Source organism: Dipodomys merriami, unplaced genomic scaffold, assembly GCF_024711535.1.
Source record: "Dipodomys merriami isolate MVZ:Mamm:240054 unplaced genomic scaffold, mDipMer1.0.p SCAF_12, whole genome shotgun sequence".
Taxonomy (NCBI): domain Eukaryota; kingdom Metazoa; phylum Chordata; class Mammalia; order Rodentia; family Heteromyidae; genus Dipodomys; species Dipodomys merriami.
Window position 1 is genome coordinate 36,581,815 of NW_027202493.1, and position 18,312 is coordinate 36,600,126.

Genomic DNA, 18,312 nt, shown 5'->3' on the forward strand with positions numbered 1-18,312 from the left:
AGCCATGCTGGGAACTCACCTTTCTTTCTCTTGCTCTAGCTCAGGGTTCTCAAGATGTTCTTTGTTTTCTTTCAAGAAGACATCATCTTCTCCACTCTCAACAAGAGGCACAGGGGACAATGAGCTAGTCCCGGGCCTCTCCGAAGGAGCCTTCCAGCTTTCATCCCAAACATTCCTGGTTAAACCAATGGAATTACGCAAGCCAGTAGCTGAGATGTGAGGACCTGGAGCTTTGGAAAACTCTTTGTTTACAGGAGGGGCTGTCCTTTCCACAAAGTCTCCAGGATGCTGTGTCTCTCTCTTCCCTCCTGACCACAATATCTCTACTCCTTGAAATTCCACATGTTTGATCCGGCCTGAGCGTGCCAGGGTCCCTCCCCGATCACATCCCCCCAGATGCTCTTGCCCAAGGTCAGATCTCTGCTCTTGCAAAAACCTATTGCTGTCTGCAGAGTTACAGGTTGCAGCTGAGCTCTGTAGAGAGGACACGGGACACGGTGGCTCCTGCACACAGACAGCCCGTTGTCTCTCATTACTAGTTACCTGGGAAAGCTCTGCCTGAGCTTCTCCAGTTAACAGTGCAGTCAGATCCTCCTGGATACTCAAATAAACATCTTCCTCAGCCGTTACTTCTGCGGAAAGAGGTATATCTGGTGACTTTTCTTGGCCAGCAGGGACTAAGTTGTTGTTTCTCTGTGTTTTATGACGGCCAATGTCCAGCTCTTTTTCTACCTGATGAACTGAAATACTAGAAACATCTTTTTTCGGTACCTTTGTAGCCTGTAATGTCCCTGAAGCTATTCTTGCTTCTGTGGCTTTCAGAGCTGAGATCAAAGAGTCAATATGCTGTAAACTTTGTTCCTTGAGGTGGCTTTGAGAGGAGTCCTCTCGGGAATCTTTTGGTCCTTCGGTAACACTGTTGAGCCCAGAGTCTTGGCCAGCAAGAAGATGGACTCCCTGCTGCCTTGGTGGGCGGCATGGCAGAGACTCTGCATCCAACTCCAGAGAAGCTCTCAGGCCTTCTCCTCCTTCCTCCATGGTCCCATATTCTGGAAATTCATTGGTGACATTTGGTGGGAGTAAAGTGCTTCCTCCATGATCACCTGCAAACAGAACAGAATGGAAACATGACTGGTTTTAGCACATCAGGGTGCTGATTAATTTACTAAACATCTACACATATCAGCATGCAATAGTGTATTTGATTCCTTGCCCATGTTCTTCCCTCCAATACTCTGCAGCACAGACTTCTCACAGCCTTCCAGCAGTCGCTTCCACTTAGCCTAAATGTATGTGACCATAAAGTTTCCACACAGAAGGAGGGAATCTAACGGTACATGCCATAGTTAACCCTGCTTCTCATGAAGTCTCGCAAGGATGCAGTGACTCCGTTGCTTCATTTGCAAATGGAGATTAAAATACAGATTAAATATCCCCACCCAAATGCCTCTAGTGAAACAGTATTTATAGAGGAACAGCACCAAGTAACTTCATGAATGGAAAGTATAATATCTGAAACAGAGACTCGGGGGGCTGGGAGGAAGATACTATTTAAAGTCAGTAAATATTTTTCCCACAAGAAGTTTCACTTTCTCTGTCAGATTTTTTTGTGAAGAGGATGCACTTTCAGAATGAGAATAAAGTCAAAATGGAATAGGAGACTTTGAAGGGTTCAGAGAGATTTCCAGTTTGCTACCAGCCAAAATAATAATTTTAATTGATATATATGTAAGTTATTTATATTGATTCATGGAATACAACATGTTTTGATATCTGTATATACTGTTAAATGACCATTAAAAGCTAGCAAACACATTCATTATTTCGTATAATGTAGAGGGGAGGTGAAAACACTGAATATCTTCCAGCTAGTAATTTCAAGTATACAATGCGTTGTTAATAACTGTAGTCTCCATATGATACAATAGATCTCCTAAACTGAAGTTTTGCATGCTTTGGCCAGTATCTTCCCACCCCCCTGCCTTCCTACCACTGTTCTAGTCTCTGTTTCTACATGTTTGACTTTTTCAAATTTCATATATGAGATCATCAACCTCATAAATTAGTATCCTCTGCATAACTCCAATAATATATGAAGCAGAGAAAATAATATTTAATTAGTATATCCTTACTGTTGTGGATTAAAGTTACAAAATCCTACTAAAATGACAGTAAAAACTGAAAATGGGAAATTCTGATGAGCAAAAACATTGAGATTATGGATACAGCTACAATATGCAAATAATCTGTGAACTTGGTGTTTTTAAAAAAAAAAAATTCTGGTCCTGAAAGTCTTGAACTCTGGGTCTGGGTATTGTCCCTGAGCTTCTTTTACTCAAGGCTAGTGCTCTACCACTTGAGCCACAGTGCACAGTGCCACTCCCAGCTTTTTCTGAGTAGTTTATTGGAAATAAGTCTCTTGGACTTTCCTGCCCTGGCTGTCTTTGAACCATTATCCTCTGATCTCAGTAACTACTCAAATCCTGAGTAGCGAGGATTAGAGGCTGGAGCCACTGGTACCTAGTGGTCTCTGTTTTTATACCAAGAAAATCTTTATCTACACCAGAAATACAGACTCCCTGCTTTGCAAAAGAACATAAGGGTTGCTTTTATACCACTGCAGAGCTATGACGTTCTTCTTTAACAAAACAGTTCATGAATGTCCAGGCTTATACTCTACAATGACATGAAAGACAAGATTCAAGGCATCACAAAATGTAGTAACTTGGACCCCATGCGCTGAAATCTGATCAACAGTAATTGTACATTTCAGCATGTATGTTGTTTCCTTCATATTCTATTACTTTACATAATCTGAAATACATTTTCAAAATTGAATTTGAACCTATTGCTGATGGAATGGAAGAAACCCATGTCTGCTGTGGCAGCACTTACCATACCTTCTCCAGACAGAACCAACAAAACACAGCTTGCTGAGTCCAAAAAGGAAGCAATGTCTTAAGGCCGGAGTTTGAGAAGAAAGACAGCTAAAATCAATAGGAATCCTTTCTCCAGTGGTAGATGATAATATTTTCTATATATTTTGGTAAAGAATGCAGGAAGACTTGATTTCCCTCTTTTAACATTCAGTGTAGCTATCATTATTGTCATATCTTCATCAACCATTTGTGTACCTATATCTATTCAGATTTGCCCATTTTCATTTTTTCACCCTTTCATTTCTTTTTATTGTCACGGTGAGGTACAGAGGCAGGTAATAAGTACATTTCTTGTCAAACTTGTTACCCCTTCCCTCATTTTTCTCCTACTTTCCCTCCCCCTTCACCCAAGTTGCACAGATCATTTCCAGTATACTGTCTTGTGTTTTTCACTGTTGCATCAGTTCCTCCTTGTCCTTTGTCTCGCCATTCTGTTGTTCCTCTCCCCTTCCCTAATTCAAATAATCATATATACAATACCAGATTTTGCTCATTTTAATACAGTGTAACTATCACTACCTTCTAATTCTAGAACCTTCTCATTACTCCCTCAAAAGAAAGCTCATATCCATTGATAGTCACTCACCACTGCCCCTCATGCCCTAGTAAGTTCTAAGCTACTTTTTGTTACTATGAAATTGGCCTATTGGCATTCATATAAATACAGTCATACAATATGTGGCATTTGGTGTCTGGTTGCTTAACACATTGTTTTTAAGATGTACTCATGTCATAGTATATATAACAGAACTTCACTCAATTATATGACCAAATAATATCTCATGATACAGAAACAGCACATTCTCTTTATTCATTTGGTTTTATCTATTTGAGTTGTTTCCATTTTCCCTGTTACTATGAATAATGAATATGTACACAAATGTCTGTGTCTAAATATACTTTCAGTTCTCTTGGCTAGAAGTAGAATTTCTAGGTCATATGGTAAATCTATGTTTAATGTTAGTTAAAGAGCTACCAGATAGTTTCCAAAGCAACTGCACTATTTTACATTTACACCAATATTCATGAGTGTTCTACTATCTTTCATATTTTCAGTTATAGACTTTCTAGATGCTATGAAGTGGTATCTTACTGTGGTTTGGATTTCCCTAATGACTAATGATATTGAGCATCTTGTCATATCATTATTGATCATTTGAGAGACAGGTCTATACAGATTTTGCCCATTTTAATGCAGAATTGTCTTTTGTTATTTAGTTGTAACATATCTTTTAAAAATATCTTCTCATTCATAAATTATCTTTTTTTATTGTTTGATGGTATCTTTAAGAGCATAACACTTTTTTATTTTTATTAAAATTCTATCTCATCTATTTTTATGCCATTGCTTATGCTTTTGTTAAATGCCTAATCCAAGGGCACAAATATTTATTCCTGTTTTAAGAGTTACAGTGTTAGCTATTAAATTGAGATCTGTGATCAACTTTGAGTTCATTTTTGCATATGGCATGAATAGAAATTTGAGTCATTCTTTTGCATGTGCCCACCCAATTGTCCAGCACTGAAAAGACTATTCTCTTTCCCCACTCAATTGCCTTGATTTCCTTGCAGAAAATCTACTAACCATAAATGTAATGATTACTGCAGTGGGGCAGATGTCTATTTTCCTGTCTACATAGCAAAGTCTGAATTACGGTAGATCTATAGTAACTAACTTCTAGAAGGAAGAGTCCTCCAACTTTGTTCTTTTTTGGCCACTCTAGGCCTCTTCATTTCTCATATAAATTTTAGGTTTAATTTGTCAGATAGCTGAGATTTAATAAGAATGACTTAATTTATTAAACATGAATTCTTACACCTATTGCTATTACACCTTCTCTCCGTGGTCATGGCTGCTGTGCCACTGATTGCACTATCATTTCTTTTAACAAATGTCTGGTAGGGTTTTGTGGGTTTTATTGTTGTTTTTGTGTTTTGCCAATCATCAGGACTTAAACTCAGAGCCTGAGCAATGTTGCTGAGCTTTTTTGCCTCAAGATTAGTACTCTACCACTTGAGCCACAGCACCATTTCCAACTTTTCCTAAATAGTTAATTGGAGATAAGAGCCTCACGGACTTTCCTGCCTGGAAAGTCCTGCTTTGAACCATGATCCTCAGAACTCAGGCTCCAGAGTGGCCTGGATTATAGGTATGAGCCACTGGCTCCTGGTTTATTTGGTAATTTTAAATGTACAAGTGCTTAGGCTATTTTTGTTAAATGTATTCCATCTAAGTATTGTATTCTTTTTGATACTATTATCAATGAAATTGTTTTATTTCATTTGTAGATCATACATTCTTAGCACACAGAAATGTTATTAGTTGCTATGCATTGCTCTTACACCCTGCTGCCTTGTGGAACCTGTATTTTAGTTCTAATATCATTTTTATTCACTCCTTAGACTTTTCTACATAGAACATCATATCATCTCTTAATAGCAATAGCTTTAGTTTTTTTTCCTTTCCAGTCCCAAGCTATCTTTCCCATACAGTCTCTCTCAACTCACTTTTCAAACACATTATACCACTGCTTCTAAACTGAAGGTAGGTGCCCAACATGTGTACTTCAAGAAAATTCTCTCAAGTGCTAATACATCATGGAAGTAAAGAGAACTATACAGACACTGTGAACATAATATTCCTTTTGGTATTGTTATGCCCTTTTCCTATCTGATATACTTGTTCCCATGTCAAATGATCAGGCTCTCCCTACCAGCACCATCCCAAATTATTACACTATTTCTACCTACTAACACCTAACTGCAATTCCTTCCTCTTTATTAAGCCTTTCTTTCACTACCAACCCTTGAAAGAAATTACATCTCCATATTACTAATGTCAAAAGAACTTTAGCCATTTATTACATAGAGTGCAAGCACATGCGTCACTCAGAATGGCATAAGTTCACATTTTAAAACTTGAAAAGACTATACAGTTTAACTCATCATAGAGTGTTTTTAAAAAACCAAACACAGTGCTCATTAAAGCTATATGTACTCATATAATACCAGAAAAGACTACAGTAAAATACATTCAAAAGGGAAGAAAAGTTCAATTTTGTCATCTGGGAACCCATTCTGCCCCAACAGTTTAAACTGTCATCTATAAAATAACTGTGAAAATAAGAAATGGCCTGAAGTGAAATCATTTTTTTACAAAGAAGTCTGCTTCAATAGTCGCATCTGCCTTGTTATGAGGACATGTTACAGAATTCAGCCTACTGGCAAGCCTTTCTTTTCAAATAAGCCATCCCTTTGTTATACTACAAGAGCTGTTTACTTTTCTTGTTTGTATTTCTCATTACCTTTTGAACTATCTTTAACGACAAATAAAACTTTTCAAAATATTAATCCTGATCTTTTACTTAGAATTTTGGATTGACTATCAAAGTGGCTCCTTTAGAACTCCTTCTGCTGAAGGAACAAAGTGAGGGGAGAGAGAGGGAAGAAAGATTTTTTCTCTGTTCCTCTGCAAAAAACAGAGCCACATATACTTTTATATGCTATCCACTATTATTTAACCACTAGTTCCAAACTTCATTCATGCATTCCTCAAACATTTATGATTACAGCTATGTGCTGAAACAGGGGATTCAAACAGCACTGCCAGAGCATGGCAAGCAAGTCTGTTAGGCATGTTCAAAAGCCTTCCTTGGTAACAAGTAAACCACAGTAGTAAGGAGGCAGATCTGAGCATAAACAAATTTAGGAATATCCCAGATGCTTCTGGAAATAGCAAAGGTAGAGATGGTGAGTGCTGGACCAGAACAAGGGTGGAACAGATTAGACTGGAACAAAGATGCAAGTGTTACTGAGCTCTCAGGACTGTCTACTTCATTTGGTGTCCACACCCATCATCACTTCACCCTCTTCCTAACCTTCTCCAATTCCAACATGTCTCCACCAAACCCAGTGCGTGGCCTTACTCAGCTGCTGTGAACTCTTCTTCCTAACGTGTTCATGCCCCCTGTGCCTTTCTGTCAGTCTACATCTATTACTAATGTAAGAATCTTCCAGAAGGCCTTTCCAAATTAATCCTGCCCAAATGTGGTCTCATATCTGTAACAAAGAGATTTGCAAAGTATATAAAAAGAACTGTAGCACTTACCTAAATATAAACCAAACACTAGTTGAATGTGAATTAATAAAGAGTTTAAAGCTTAACTGTAATTCTTTCTCTCCTTAAAAGAACACAACTGTAAAGTGTGTAGGATGGAAGAGAAAAGAGCGAGAAAAGAGTTTTCCCACATGTGCAAAATATGTACTTGAGAGATAGCTATTTATATTCCATTAGAAATTCTTCTTTTCTATCAGGAATCTCATCTGCTGCTTTGTGTACTAGGTCATATTTCTAATGAATTGTTCCCTGTTGTTTGGTAAAGGTGCTTTTGCTATGAACAAGACACTGATTGTATTTTTAAGTACTTTTTTCTGTTGATTTAATACACTGAGAAAGAAATGTGATACTTTGAATGTCAAGAAATTGGTTTTAGGGTTTCTTGGGTTGTGTATTAAGCCATCTGTTTCTGCAAGATGGGACAGAACTGTAATAAAATAATAGAATAGAAAAATAATTTCATCCAATCATGAAGAAAAAGCATGCTGCCCAAGACTGACTGCAGGAAACTGTGGACTTTCTGAGACTCATATTGTTTGAGAGCTAGATCATGAAACAAATTTTCATATACTTTGGCTAGAAAATTCTGTTAAAAAATGGTTGAAGAAAATTAAATTGCCAAGAGTTCTTTGGCCCATCCATGGCAGGCTTGGTTACTAGTAGCTGGAATGTGACTAGAATAAAATAAAATAGCTTATTGTGAGGGATTCTGAATCAAAGGTCATAGGTTTCACTTGACAATGTAACTGTCCCTGCTCTGCCTAGTCCTTCAGGTGAATCACAGATAAGGACCCTACATATGTACCTGTCCTGAAACCCAGGCCTGGTTCTTTTTAGAAAGAGGTTTTTGTTTATTTTGGTTTGCTGCCAGTACAAGAAAAAGTCTAGGGCTGGGAAGGTGGCTCAGTGGTAGAGCATGCCTGCCTGCCTTGCATGCCTGAGGCCCTGAATTCGATGCCTCAGCACCACATAAGCAAAAAGAAAAAAGCCGAAAGTGGCGCTGTGGCTCAAGTGATAGAGCGCTAGCCTTGAGCTGAAGAGCTGAGGGACAGCGCCCAGGCCCAGAGTTCAGGCCCCACAACCGGACCCAAAAAAAAAAAAAGAAAAGAAAAAGTCCAAAAGACAATAACTTTGCTTTCCCATCACTATTTCCCAGAGCTAACTAACAGCACTAGTACCTAACAAAATGGATGTTTTTGTGGAAATCAATGAAACACAGATGGTCCTATCTCCAACAGGATGTCAACGAAAAGAACTTCAGGATAGAAAGGAAAAGAAGGCATCTCCTTAAACATAAACAAAATACTGCATGAATGTGCCAGCTAAATTCTAGCCCTTCTCCCAGGTACAGGCTTGAACAGAAGCTGAAACACAAAGGGCTGTCCCAACTGCCTTATTTTCTTTTCCCTCTCTCCCTCCCTCATTCCCTTCATTTCCTCCTCCCTCGTACGCCCCCCCCCCATCTCTCTTTCTTATTTGATGCCAGTACTAAAGCTTGAACTTAGGTCTATGCTCTTACTTAGCTTTTTTTCACAAGACAGATGTTCTACTCCTTGAACTCTGCCACTTTTCCCTTTTGCTTGAGGTAAGAGTCTATCAGATTTGTCCACCAGAGCTGGCCTTGAACCCCAATCACTAGATTTCAGCCTCCTGAGTAGCTAAGATTATAGGCATGAGCCACCAATGTTTGCTCATTCTTTCATTTTCTGCGCCAGCATGTATTGTGCACAAAGTATGTAGTAAGCATGGAGAAACACTGAAACACACAATACCAATGAGGTTCTTATCAAGAATCTCATACCCAGAAACTCTATCAGTACACACTGTACTCAAGGTTCAGATAGCGGCAAAGTTCAGTAGCAACAACCTTGGCCATGATTCCAGGATTCAGCATAACTCTGAGCTATTTCTATTAATCACAAAATCCTCATCTGAATACTCTCTGAAAATGTCCTATATTATAGCCAAGTTTATGTAGAGTTGTTTAAACTTAAATTAATTAAAACAGTAAAATTAAAAGTTCAGTTCCTATATATTCTATACCTTATACTACTAACAACCACCATAGTGTACTTTGAAAACAGAACATTTCCATCGTCACCTAGGTCCCTAAACCCTTGTACTCAGAGTAGCCTTGAGACAGAAACAGGGACATCACATGAAAGACTTGTAAGCAATGCAGATCCAGGCACTACCCAGACCCTCCTACACAAAGCTGTGTGGGTTTCTACTAAGAAGCTCAGATGATTCACACACATAAGGAAGGATGAGACACACTGCTCCAGAAAAATATGACAATATCAAGCAGTCATTTGGACAATATGTAAACAGCTAATCAAGACCCTACCTCCTAACTAAAAGTTCCAAGTGTTTCATCAAATAAACAACATTCCAAAAGAAAAAAGAATCGAACATATATAGCCTCTCATCCTACCAAGATAAAGGCTAGAGCATACTGGGCTGGGTTTGCTCCTTAATTAATTACCAGGCATCTTGGGATCATGAAGAGAATCACCTCTGCTATGCTATCATCTCTTCCCAAGTCTACAACTCAAGCAAAAACCACAAATGCAAACGACCTTAGTAAAATCTGGACATGGATAGCTATACCTGGCCTTTAAGAAAGTATACTGAAGCTTTCAAAAAATGGGGGGACCTGAGAGAAAGAAAAGAATTTTAATTCTCAAAGTTCATGTTTCTAGGCATGACTTGTAAGATTAGAAGGAAAACAAAAAACGGCTAGGCAAGTATAGCCTCATGGACTGCCACTGGGCATCCATAGTCTCTCCTGTTTTCTACAGTCCATGAGACTCTCGGGCCTTTGTGATCCCACCCACTTAAAACTTGTGTGTCCCTCCTTTGGATTAGCCCTGGTGTTCTGTTTTGCAGTGGATATCTGAAGATACCCTCAAACTGATACTATCCATTAGTATGAGGGCTAAAAGGTCTTGCATTATTTTGTCACTGTAAAATTTACAGAAACAACTTAATGGCACATTCCCCTCATGTATCCAGAATGATCTTAGGCCCAAAGTCAAGGGGAAGGAGCGACAATTATGACCATTTAAACTAAAATTTGATTAATCAATAAAAGATTAGAAGAAAAATTCCCAAGTTACAAAGTAAATAAAAAAGGCAAGCCAAGTTTTGCATTATTAAGAGTCCTCAAATGCATTTCACTTGTAAGTAAATATAATCCTTAACCATGAAATAGAAAGATCAATAATCTCTCCAGCAATGCAGTAATACATAGCTATAGTTCTCAATGCAACAGGAAGACCTGTATTAAAATAAAGCAGGAGGATAATCCAATCTATTTTACCCTGCAAGAGAAAATATATTTGGCATGATAAAAATACAGAAAATGAGTATGAGTAATGAGAATTGCCAAATGAGTAATTCAAAAGCATTATATTTTGGGACATACTCTTCATCCTAATAAAAGTCACATCTTGAAGAAGGCTAGAGTTTATCATTGAAGATGCTGGCTATTGTCTGGACACTGACAAGTCTCTAAAAGCATGCATATTTAAGGTTTTATGTACTGCAAAAGCCAGGAAAAGCCCTATCAACCACTACACAAGCTTTTAGCATGTGCACATGAATACAGAATGTTCCATTAATTGGACATTCCTGCCCCAGTGATTAATAGTTACAGCTGTGCTTACCACAAACTAAATTTCACATACTAACGATTCAGAACATCATTTTTCTCATTCAGTCCTGATCCCTGGAGAAATGATGGTAGCTTACAACGCCAGTCAATTTCAGGGGAAGCTCTATAAACTACTGAGCCACACGCAGGCACGCAGCATTCAGAAGGTCAGACAAATGAGATAAGGAAAAGTCCATTAATTTAGAGCAAAGTCTATGTAACTGCGCAGAGCACTGTTCCCACCATGAAAGAGAAGCACGGGAGATGAATTTGAGCTTATCTTTAAAATTACAGCTTTTTAAAAGCTAGTTTCCTCTTTTCAACCCTTGGGATACCCTGGGGTTCATTCGTCTGTCTCTCATCTACTTCTACTATTTTTCACTTTAATGTCCACCTCTGACTTTCCTCTGTGCCTTATCTCTTCTGATCAGTTGCTGCTCTGATTTCATCATTCTGTCCTTTCTCTACTTCTGTTTAGTAACCTACACCTTTAAATGTTCTCTTGCTCCAATGCTTCCTTGAGTTTCCTTTTTATTTTTAAACATGAAAAACGTTAAAGCAAAACTTTGAATTTACTCTCAATGTGAGGAGGCTATTTCCTGCTCAAGTTAACACAGATGTGGTGAGACTGGAATAAGCTGGTTTTTATACCCAGTACTTTATGAAAGTTAAATATTCATGAAATGACAATTGATGTTTGAAAATACTATACAGTTCTTTAAAACAAAAACAGGCAATTATGAGTGCCAAGCAGCTGTGAACTCCAGCTGCTTGGGACCGAGGGCTGCCTCTAAGGAAAGACCAGGCCACCCCCAGTTGCACCAAGCCTCAGCTAATCCAGATTCCCAGTGTCAGCCAAGATGTAGGATCATACACAGAGCAAGGGACATGCACCAAAATTCCATTTATATCTAGAACCGTGAGTTTACTGTAAGTTAAAAGTCAGTTTCCCTGGTGAGAGAGGAATATATTTTAAATTTACTATAAAAGTGACATTTCAACAGATAGGGAAAACACAGCCCTGCCTGTATACTGAGGAATTAAAATGGAAGTTTCAAACTTCCAGAAGTTCAACCCCAGGCTGAACTCTAGCGTTTACAGAACACTTTTAAGTGCTGCTTCTGTGGCTAACCTTCTCCTCCTGGCCACTCAGACTCTGAGCCTTGCTTTGGGCATGCAGATGAAAAAGAGCTTGGGTTCTTTAAGAGAAACTCCTCCCCTACCTCATCCAGTACCACAATATGATGTCTTTCTACACTGCAGGGCTAGGCTGTTTTCCCTCTTTCTGCCTATATAATACATCACAAACAGGGAGCAGAAATAGGGTAATAGAATTTTGCATTCCCAGTACAGCTATTAGGATGGGGGAGAAAGGACATAAGATTACAGGTAAGAAAAATATTCTGCTTCCTATATAAAAAAAAATTTTTTTTGGAAAATTCAATGTCATATGCTAAAATAAACATTCTAGGTAAAACCAGGTAAGGTTTGGGGCAAAGGCAATGGGAGGGCAGGTAGCTGTTTCTGATGACTGAGGAAATTAAGGATGGGTTGGCAGGGGCACCGGAATTGATGCAGTACGCTCTTCTCTATGGCAGGATTCAGCAGAACCCAGGCTGGCCCCAGGAATCTCCTTCTGGGACGACCAAAAGACAAGACTAGTAAGCAAAAGCAGTCAGTAATACAGACGAATAATTTCACAGCAGCATCTTACAAGAGAAAGCTAGAGAAAAAATTATATTTGCCTGCATAGACCTACAAATAGAGGTTACTCACAGAGATTACTGTAGCTCCAGCAGTTACCCATTGATCATAGAAAATGCCCAGTTCATCAGTTTAACGCTTGAGAAAAGTTAGCTAGAAAAGAAGTAAGCTCATGTAAAATACGCTGTTTTAGTCAACGGGAAGCAAATTAGTTCCCTGCCAGTTTCCTGGCAGCCCCTTTTGCCCTGCACTGCACACGTTGATGTAAATGGAAGCACTTTGAGCACTTGGAACCCGAGCCGGGAGGAGCCGGAGCGGGGCTGCTGCCTCAGCCCTCACAAAGGCAAAGCAGCCTGTTCTTGGCTTACTCTCCCTCTCTGCCGCGGTCGGTTGCTCTCTACCTTGGTAGCTTACCGAAAACAGCCACTGTAGGGCTTTTCTCTAATTGTGAGAACTACTTCCAAGGAGCTAACTGGGAGTTAGCTTTAATGTAAGCATTTCCCCAGTGCAGCAGCAGGAAGCCCGGCAAGAGCTCGGAGGATTGTACCATCCTCAGTGACATCAGAGGTGGGGCTGTCATCTGAGTATTATGCAGCATTTTCTGTGAGGCAGGAATGACACACATGAACAGAGATGGCTGGTTCCTCTGAAAAGGATTAAATTCTCATGTTATGGAAAGGAAGAGGGCCAGTGCAAAAATCACTATTCAAAGGTGAAGTAGGACCACATAAATCCTGCAGAACCAGTCCTCACTGCTGACTGCCGCTCCATCTGAAGTCATTTCACTGATGACTGTGGTACTGTTCCTGTGATACAATTAATACTTAATGGGTAATTGATAGCATTTGGAAATGTGACATGAAGAGATTCAAAGCCATTAACATCCATTTGTAAAAAGGATGCCAGAAACTTTTATATCGCTAACAGTACCTTGGATATATATACTTGCAACACAATCTCAGTGAAAGCCACTACATAGAAAAACTAATAGTTTTATAAATAAAAGCAAAGCAAAAAGTAGCTCAAGATAAGTAGCACATGTAATATTTCTATTTGGTTATGGTAATGGCTCTTGATACAAACATTAAACGTAACTTATCTTGAGGTTCAGGGGCATAGAGCTTGCCTAACATCCCAAAGGCCTGGGTTTGATCCCCAGCCCCACAAAAACATGTGTGTGAGTGTGTATGTGTGTGTACAGATATATAGTATCTTCTATAACTGTAATATTCCAACCAATATGAGAAACATAGATGAACCATACAGAGCAATCCATGGTAATTTTTATTCATGCCATATACATCCTGTGCACAGCTAGGAGCCAAAAAATGTTAGGTTTCACTTAGAGTGCCTACTTACTTTTTGGCCTGTATTGGAGTTGAACTCAGGGCCTTAGACTTTTTCAGTTTGTCTGCTTACAGCTGATGTGCAATCATTTAAGCCATGCCTCCAGCCTGTCATTTTGCTAGTTAATTAGAAATGAAAACTCATATACTTCACTGCCCAGGCTGGCTTCAAACCTCAGTCCTCCAGATCTTGGCCTCCAGAGTGGATAGGATTACAGGAGTAAGCCACTAGCACCCAGCTGCATGTTCTCTTCTGATAAACAGTCTATCCAGTACAGAAAGTGTTTACCTACAGGACAGGTGCTGCCCTAAGGCATTTTAATTCCATTAACTTACCTATTCCAGCCAGCAGCCCTGTGGGACAGCTGCTAGTGTTAACCCATTTTATATACTCAACTACTCAATCCCAAGGGCAATGTGAGTCTTCCAGAATCACATGGCCAACCCCAGCATCCCCAGGATTCAAACACAGTCACTTTGGCTCTGAAGTCCACTAACTCTACCTCTAAACTAGAAGATCTCCTGAGGGCTTCTTTGCCAAGAAAAGAATTCCAGAGGAAGAGTAATATTTTCAGGATTTTAAACCAGGGCAAACCAAATATAACCCCCTCTCTCAAGAATAGGTCCAAATATAAAAAGACAAAAATTAGAGAATATAGTCAGATACCGAACTACAGAACTTAAGAGAAGTAGATAGGCAGGGAGTAATAACCAGATACCCAAGTTTAGGGCTTTTATGGTCTTGGCCAATGACTTAGAATCTTTCAGATTTAGTTTCCTGTCTCTGAGCTACAATTACTTAAATTATAGATCTGTACAACTATGTGGTTAGAGCACACAATATACACATATGACCTGGATTCCATCACTTTCATTTACATCACTTTGTAGTCCTCAATTTCCTTATCCAAAGATTAAAAAAAAAAGAATAATAACTAAGTTATCCTAAGGATTATCTAAACCTTGTATGTAAGTATATAAGGCACTCAGAGCAGCAAACAGTATATAATAAAAGCTAAAGCTTTTATATCTATCATTATCATTACTTTTAGGATTATTACCTTTTTAGTGACTAAGAGGTAAAACCAGTTCTCACTATATAGCTCAAGTTGGCCTTGAACTCATGATACTGCTGTGTCAGCCTCCAGAGGACAGGGATTATAAGAGTTTAAATTATAAATTATTAAATTTTAAATTATTAAATTTTAAAACTAAGACTGCCAGCTTCTTCCCTTTTCAAAAATCTTGCCAAGAAAAGCTGTGTTTTCAGAGTTGGCTGGAACAGCAGAAGGACCTTTACTGACCTCTTACAAACATAAACATAAATTCAATCCATGAATTACCAATGTTCACTGAGATGGAAGCTGAAGTAGTTGGGCAGAACTTCTAAGAAAGCTCAGGACTGTGTCCTCTTTCTTCTTTAATCCTAACTGTGGAAGTGGAACTAGACGTGAAGTACCCTAAAAGCCAAGCATTCCGTCAGCCAGGGAAGCAAAACAGACACTTCTTACCCTGTCTTCTTCTACAGTGGAGAGAAAACAAACGAACCCTTAGGTCACAATCTCTACTACACAACTTACAGGATCTTAACTGACACACAACTGAAGGCACAATTTCCTCATAGGAAATTTTCCATTGTTACATCCTCTGCACCCATATCCTTTCTGATGCCAGGTCAAGGTCAATGGATGAGAGAGAGTGAAGTGCACTGCTTCTCAACACACCAATGGAACGACAGAGGTCCAGTGGTAGCAACAACATGCTCAATGCCCCTGCACCACTTTCCTTCCCATCGCTAGGCCATCATTCCATCCACTCTGCATGGTAGCTAACTCACGTTAAAAAGAAAAGGCAAAACTGAAATATATGAATGAAGATGCTCTGCAAAGCTTCTCTACCACAGTCTACATAACTGAGATGGTCCATGCTACCACAGGCTGTTTAGCTAAGATGGTCTATGCTACCACTGGCTATATAACTAACATGGTCCATGCTACCACTGGCCACATAACTAAGATGACCCGTGCAACCACAGGTGGCATGAGGAAGCCTTTTCTGTCCTCTGCCAACGTCCCTTTTCCAAATGTTTCCATTGTTTCCCATTAGACTTTAGTTGACACTTTCTTTCAGTGCCCCTAAAACTAATCATACTAAAGCTCAAAAATAACAGATTCTGTAATCTTGCACAGGTACCATCTCTAAAAACTACATGTGCAAAAACAGCATGTGGTTAATAGTGCCATGCTTCCTATCATTTATACTGACCATATTCTCTCTTCTATATTGTTTCTATTTTGCTTCTTTCAGAAACAGGCTTTCTTCGAAAACTTAAGTCATCTCAACTCTGTGAGAGCAAAATGCACTATCCCATCTGCCAACAGGTGCCCCAGGATGCTGAAGTCTGCTGTTTCCTGGCCCGTGGCTTGTTCTCCCCCCGCTTTCAAGCTAGCTGTGCCACCATTGGCTCTCAAGTTGGAGCTCTGTTCACTTCATATTCTCTGTCCAAGCTTGGAATCTATCAACACCATAGACAAGCTTCACAGTGACGGGACCCAGCACACAGGAACCCACCAGAAGACTTAGCTGACAGCACCACTCCTTGTAGCAAATTGGCCTTCACTCGATTGCTTTATGTGTGCTTCGGGCAAGCTCGCATCTTTCCTTTTTCAGCCAGTGGCATTTCACTAAAATCAATTATTTTTTAGCAGAGTTCAGTTAGTAACTATATGCCAGCAAGGCACTTGTCTCACAAAGTTATTTCAAGATTAAAACTGACAGATGTGAAAATCACAAAATGAGACTCAAATCTTGGGGTGCTATCCCAATGATCCCTGGTGTCCAGACTTGACATCATCCTAAGGTTCAGTCTACAGCTCACACTGCTGAGTGGGAAGAACCTGCCAGGTAGAGACTATTACTTAGAAAATGGAAAGATGTTAATAATATACACAGCAATCCCAAAGCTATATAAACCAGCCAGAGCAGACAAGGGACAGTATGTACTTGGACTGTGATAATGGAAGAGAAGGCAAAGGCATTCCAGGCCAATTGTATTTCTTTAATGAGAAGAGTAATTAAAACCAATTTAAAAAAATACCTAGCAGGGCTGGGCAGGTGGCTCAGTGGTAGAGCGCTTGCCTTGCATGCCTGAGGCCCTGGGTTCGATTCCTCAACACCACATAAGCAAAAAGAAAAAAGCCGGAAGTGGCGCTGTGGCTCAAGTGGTAGAGTGCTAGCCTTGAGCTGAAGAGCTGAGGGACAGTGCCCAGGCCCAAGGTCAGGTCCCACGACCGGACCACCCCCCAAAAAAAAAACCTAGCAAATGGAGCTAAACTTCTCAAAGCTCCATCCCCATCTGACTTGGGGACAAGATCACCTTGTAACAATGACAAGAGAAAAACTATAAAGTTAGCCCCAGCCAGAGCAGCTCATGCAGTTAGCTCACCATTCAAGCAAGTCTGAGAAGGCATGTAGGGGGGAAGTGTGTCTCAAGTTATAAATGGGTAGTAACACTGTTTTGCATGGAGGATTAGCTTGAGCCTATGTATATGTAATATACATGTATATATGCAATATACATGTGCACACATATACAGTATACACATACACGTATGTGCTCATGAGAGCTTTTGGGCACACTGCCTGTGCTTGCCCCTCAGACAATGCTCCCAGTAATCAAGCAGGCTGTTACTCAACCCACTAGAATGGCTCTTTGAAAAGTACCACCAGGAAGGAGGAATCTTGAACTAAGAAAGGAGAGATTCTCGCCGCTTTCCTAGAGTCCTGTATGGGGCCTAACTGTGCCCAGATCCTAGCCTCTCCCGGACAGGCAATTCCTGATGGTTTGAAATATTCTATCTCATACATTGCATATGTCAAAGCTGGAGACTGCCTTTTCTGAAAAACTCCTGGTAGAGAAATCCCATTTCCTATGTACCATTGACATCTCCTGTCACTCTGCTGCCACCCTTCAGAGCCATCCTTTCTCCCCCTCTCTGCAGTCAAGAGCTATCATTACTGCATCTATGTACTTATATTCCCATCATTACTGTTCCTAACCAACCCACCCTTCTCAACCCTCATTCATGTCCTTCTATCCACTGGAGCTGATTGTGCTAGGTAAATCTTCCTAGAACAGCACTTATTTAGTTAGAGATTAAACAAACCCCGGACCACATGCTAAACACACATTCTACCTCCAAGCTCCATCTCACGCCCCTAAATACCACTTCTCTGATGACACTGTTGTCATCACTTTGCAATTAAGTGCTTCCCTGTCCCCAAAATAAAACTAAATAGAAGTTTTTAAAAAAAATTTCTAATGTTCTAATGACAAAGCTGCAACTCTTCAATCTCAGGGATAGTTTGCTAACTTTTCCTATGACGGATTGGATAAAAAGTAGTTTAAGCTTTACCAACCATAACATTTCTACACAAATACTATTATATTAAAAATGGCCAGAGGCAATAGTAAATTAACACAAGGCTATGTTCCAATAAAGCAATAATATATTATGTACTAAGACAAGAAAGAAGGATTTGGTCCAAGGC

General features: G+C 39.7%; 1 protein-coding gene across 5 annotated transcripts in view; it reads right to left on the reverse strand.

The window, feature by feature from the left end:
* The window catches only part of Psd3 (pleckstrin and Sec7 domain containing 3), a 338,007-nt gene that overhangs the window by 209,513 nt on the left and 110,182 nt on the right, over nt 1–18,312 (reverse strand). For 3 of the 5 annotated variants that reach the window (XM_070016552.1, XM_070016554.1, XM_070016557.1), the window contains exon 3: nt 20–1,103. In XM_070016552.1, coding sequence (XP_069872653.1) covers nt 20–1,103 — 1,084 coding nt within the window. Of the gene's footprint in view, nt 1–19; nt 1,104–12,487; nt 12,767–12,829; nt 12,917–18,312 lie in introns of those variants that run through there. The other 2 variants (XM_070016556.1, XM_070016555.1) reach the window with 2 other exon arrangements.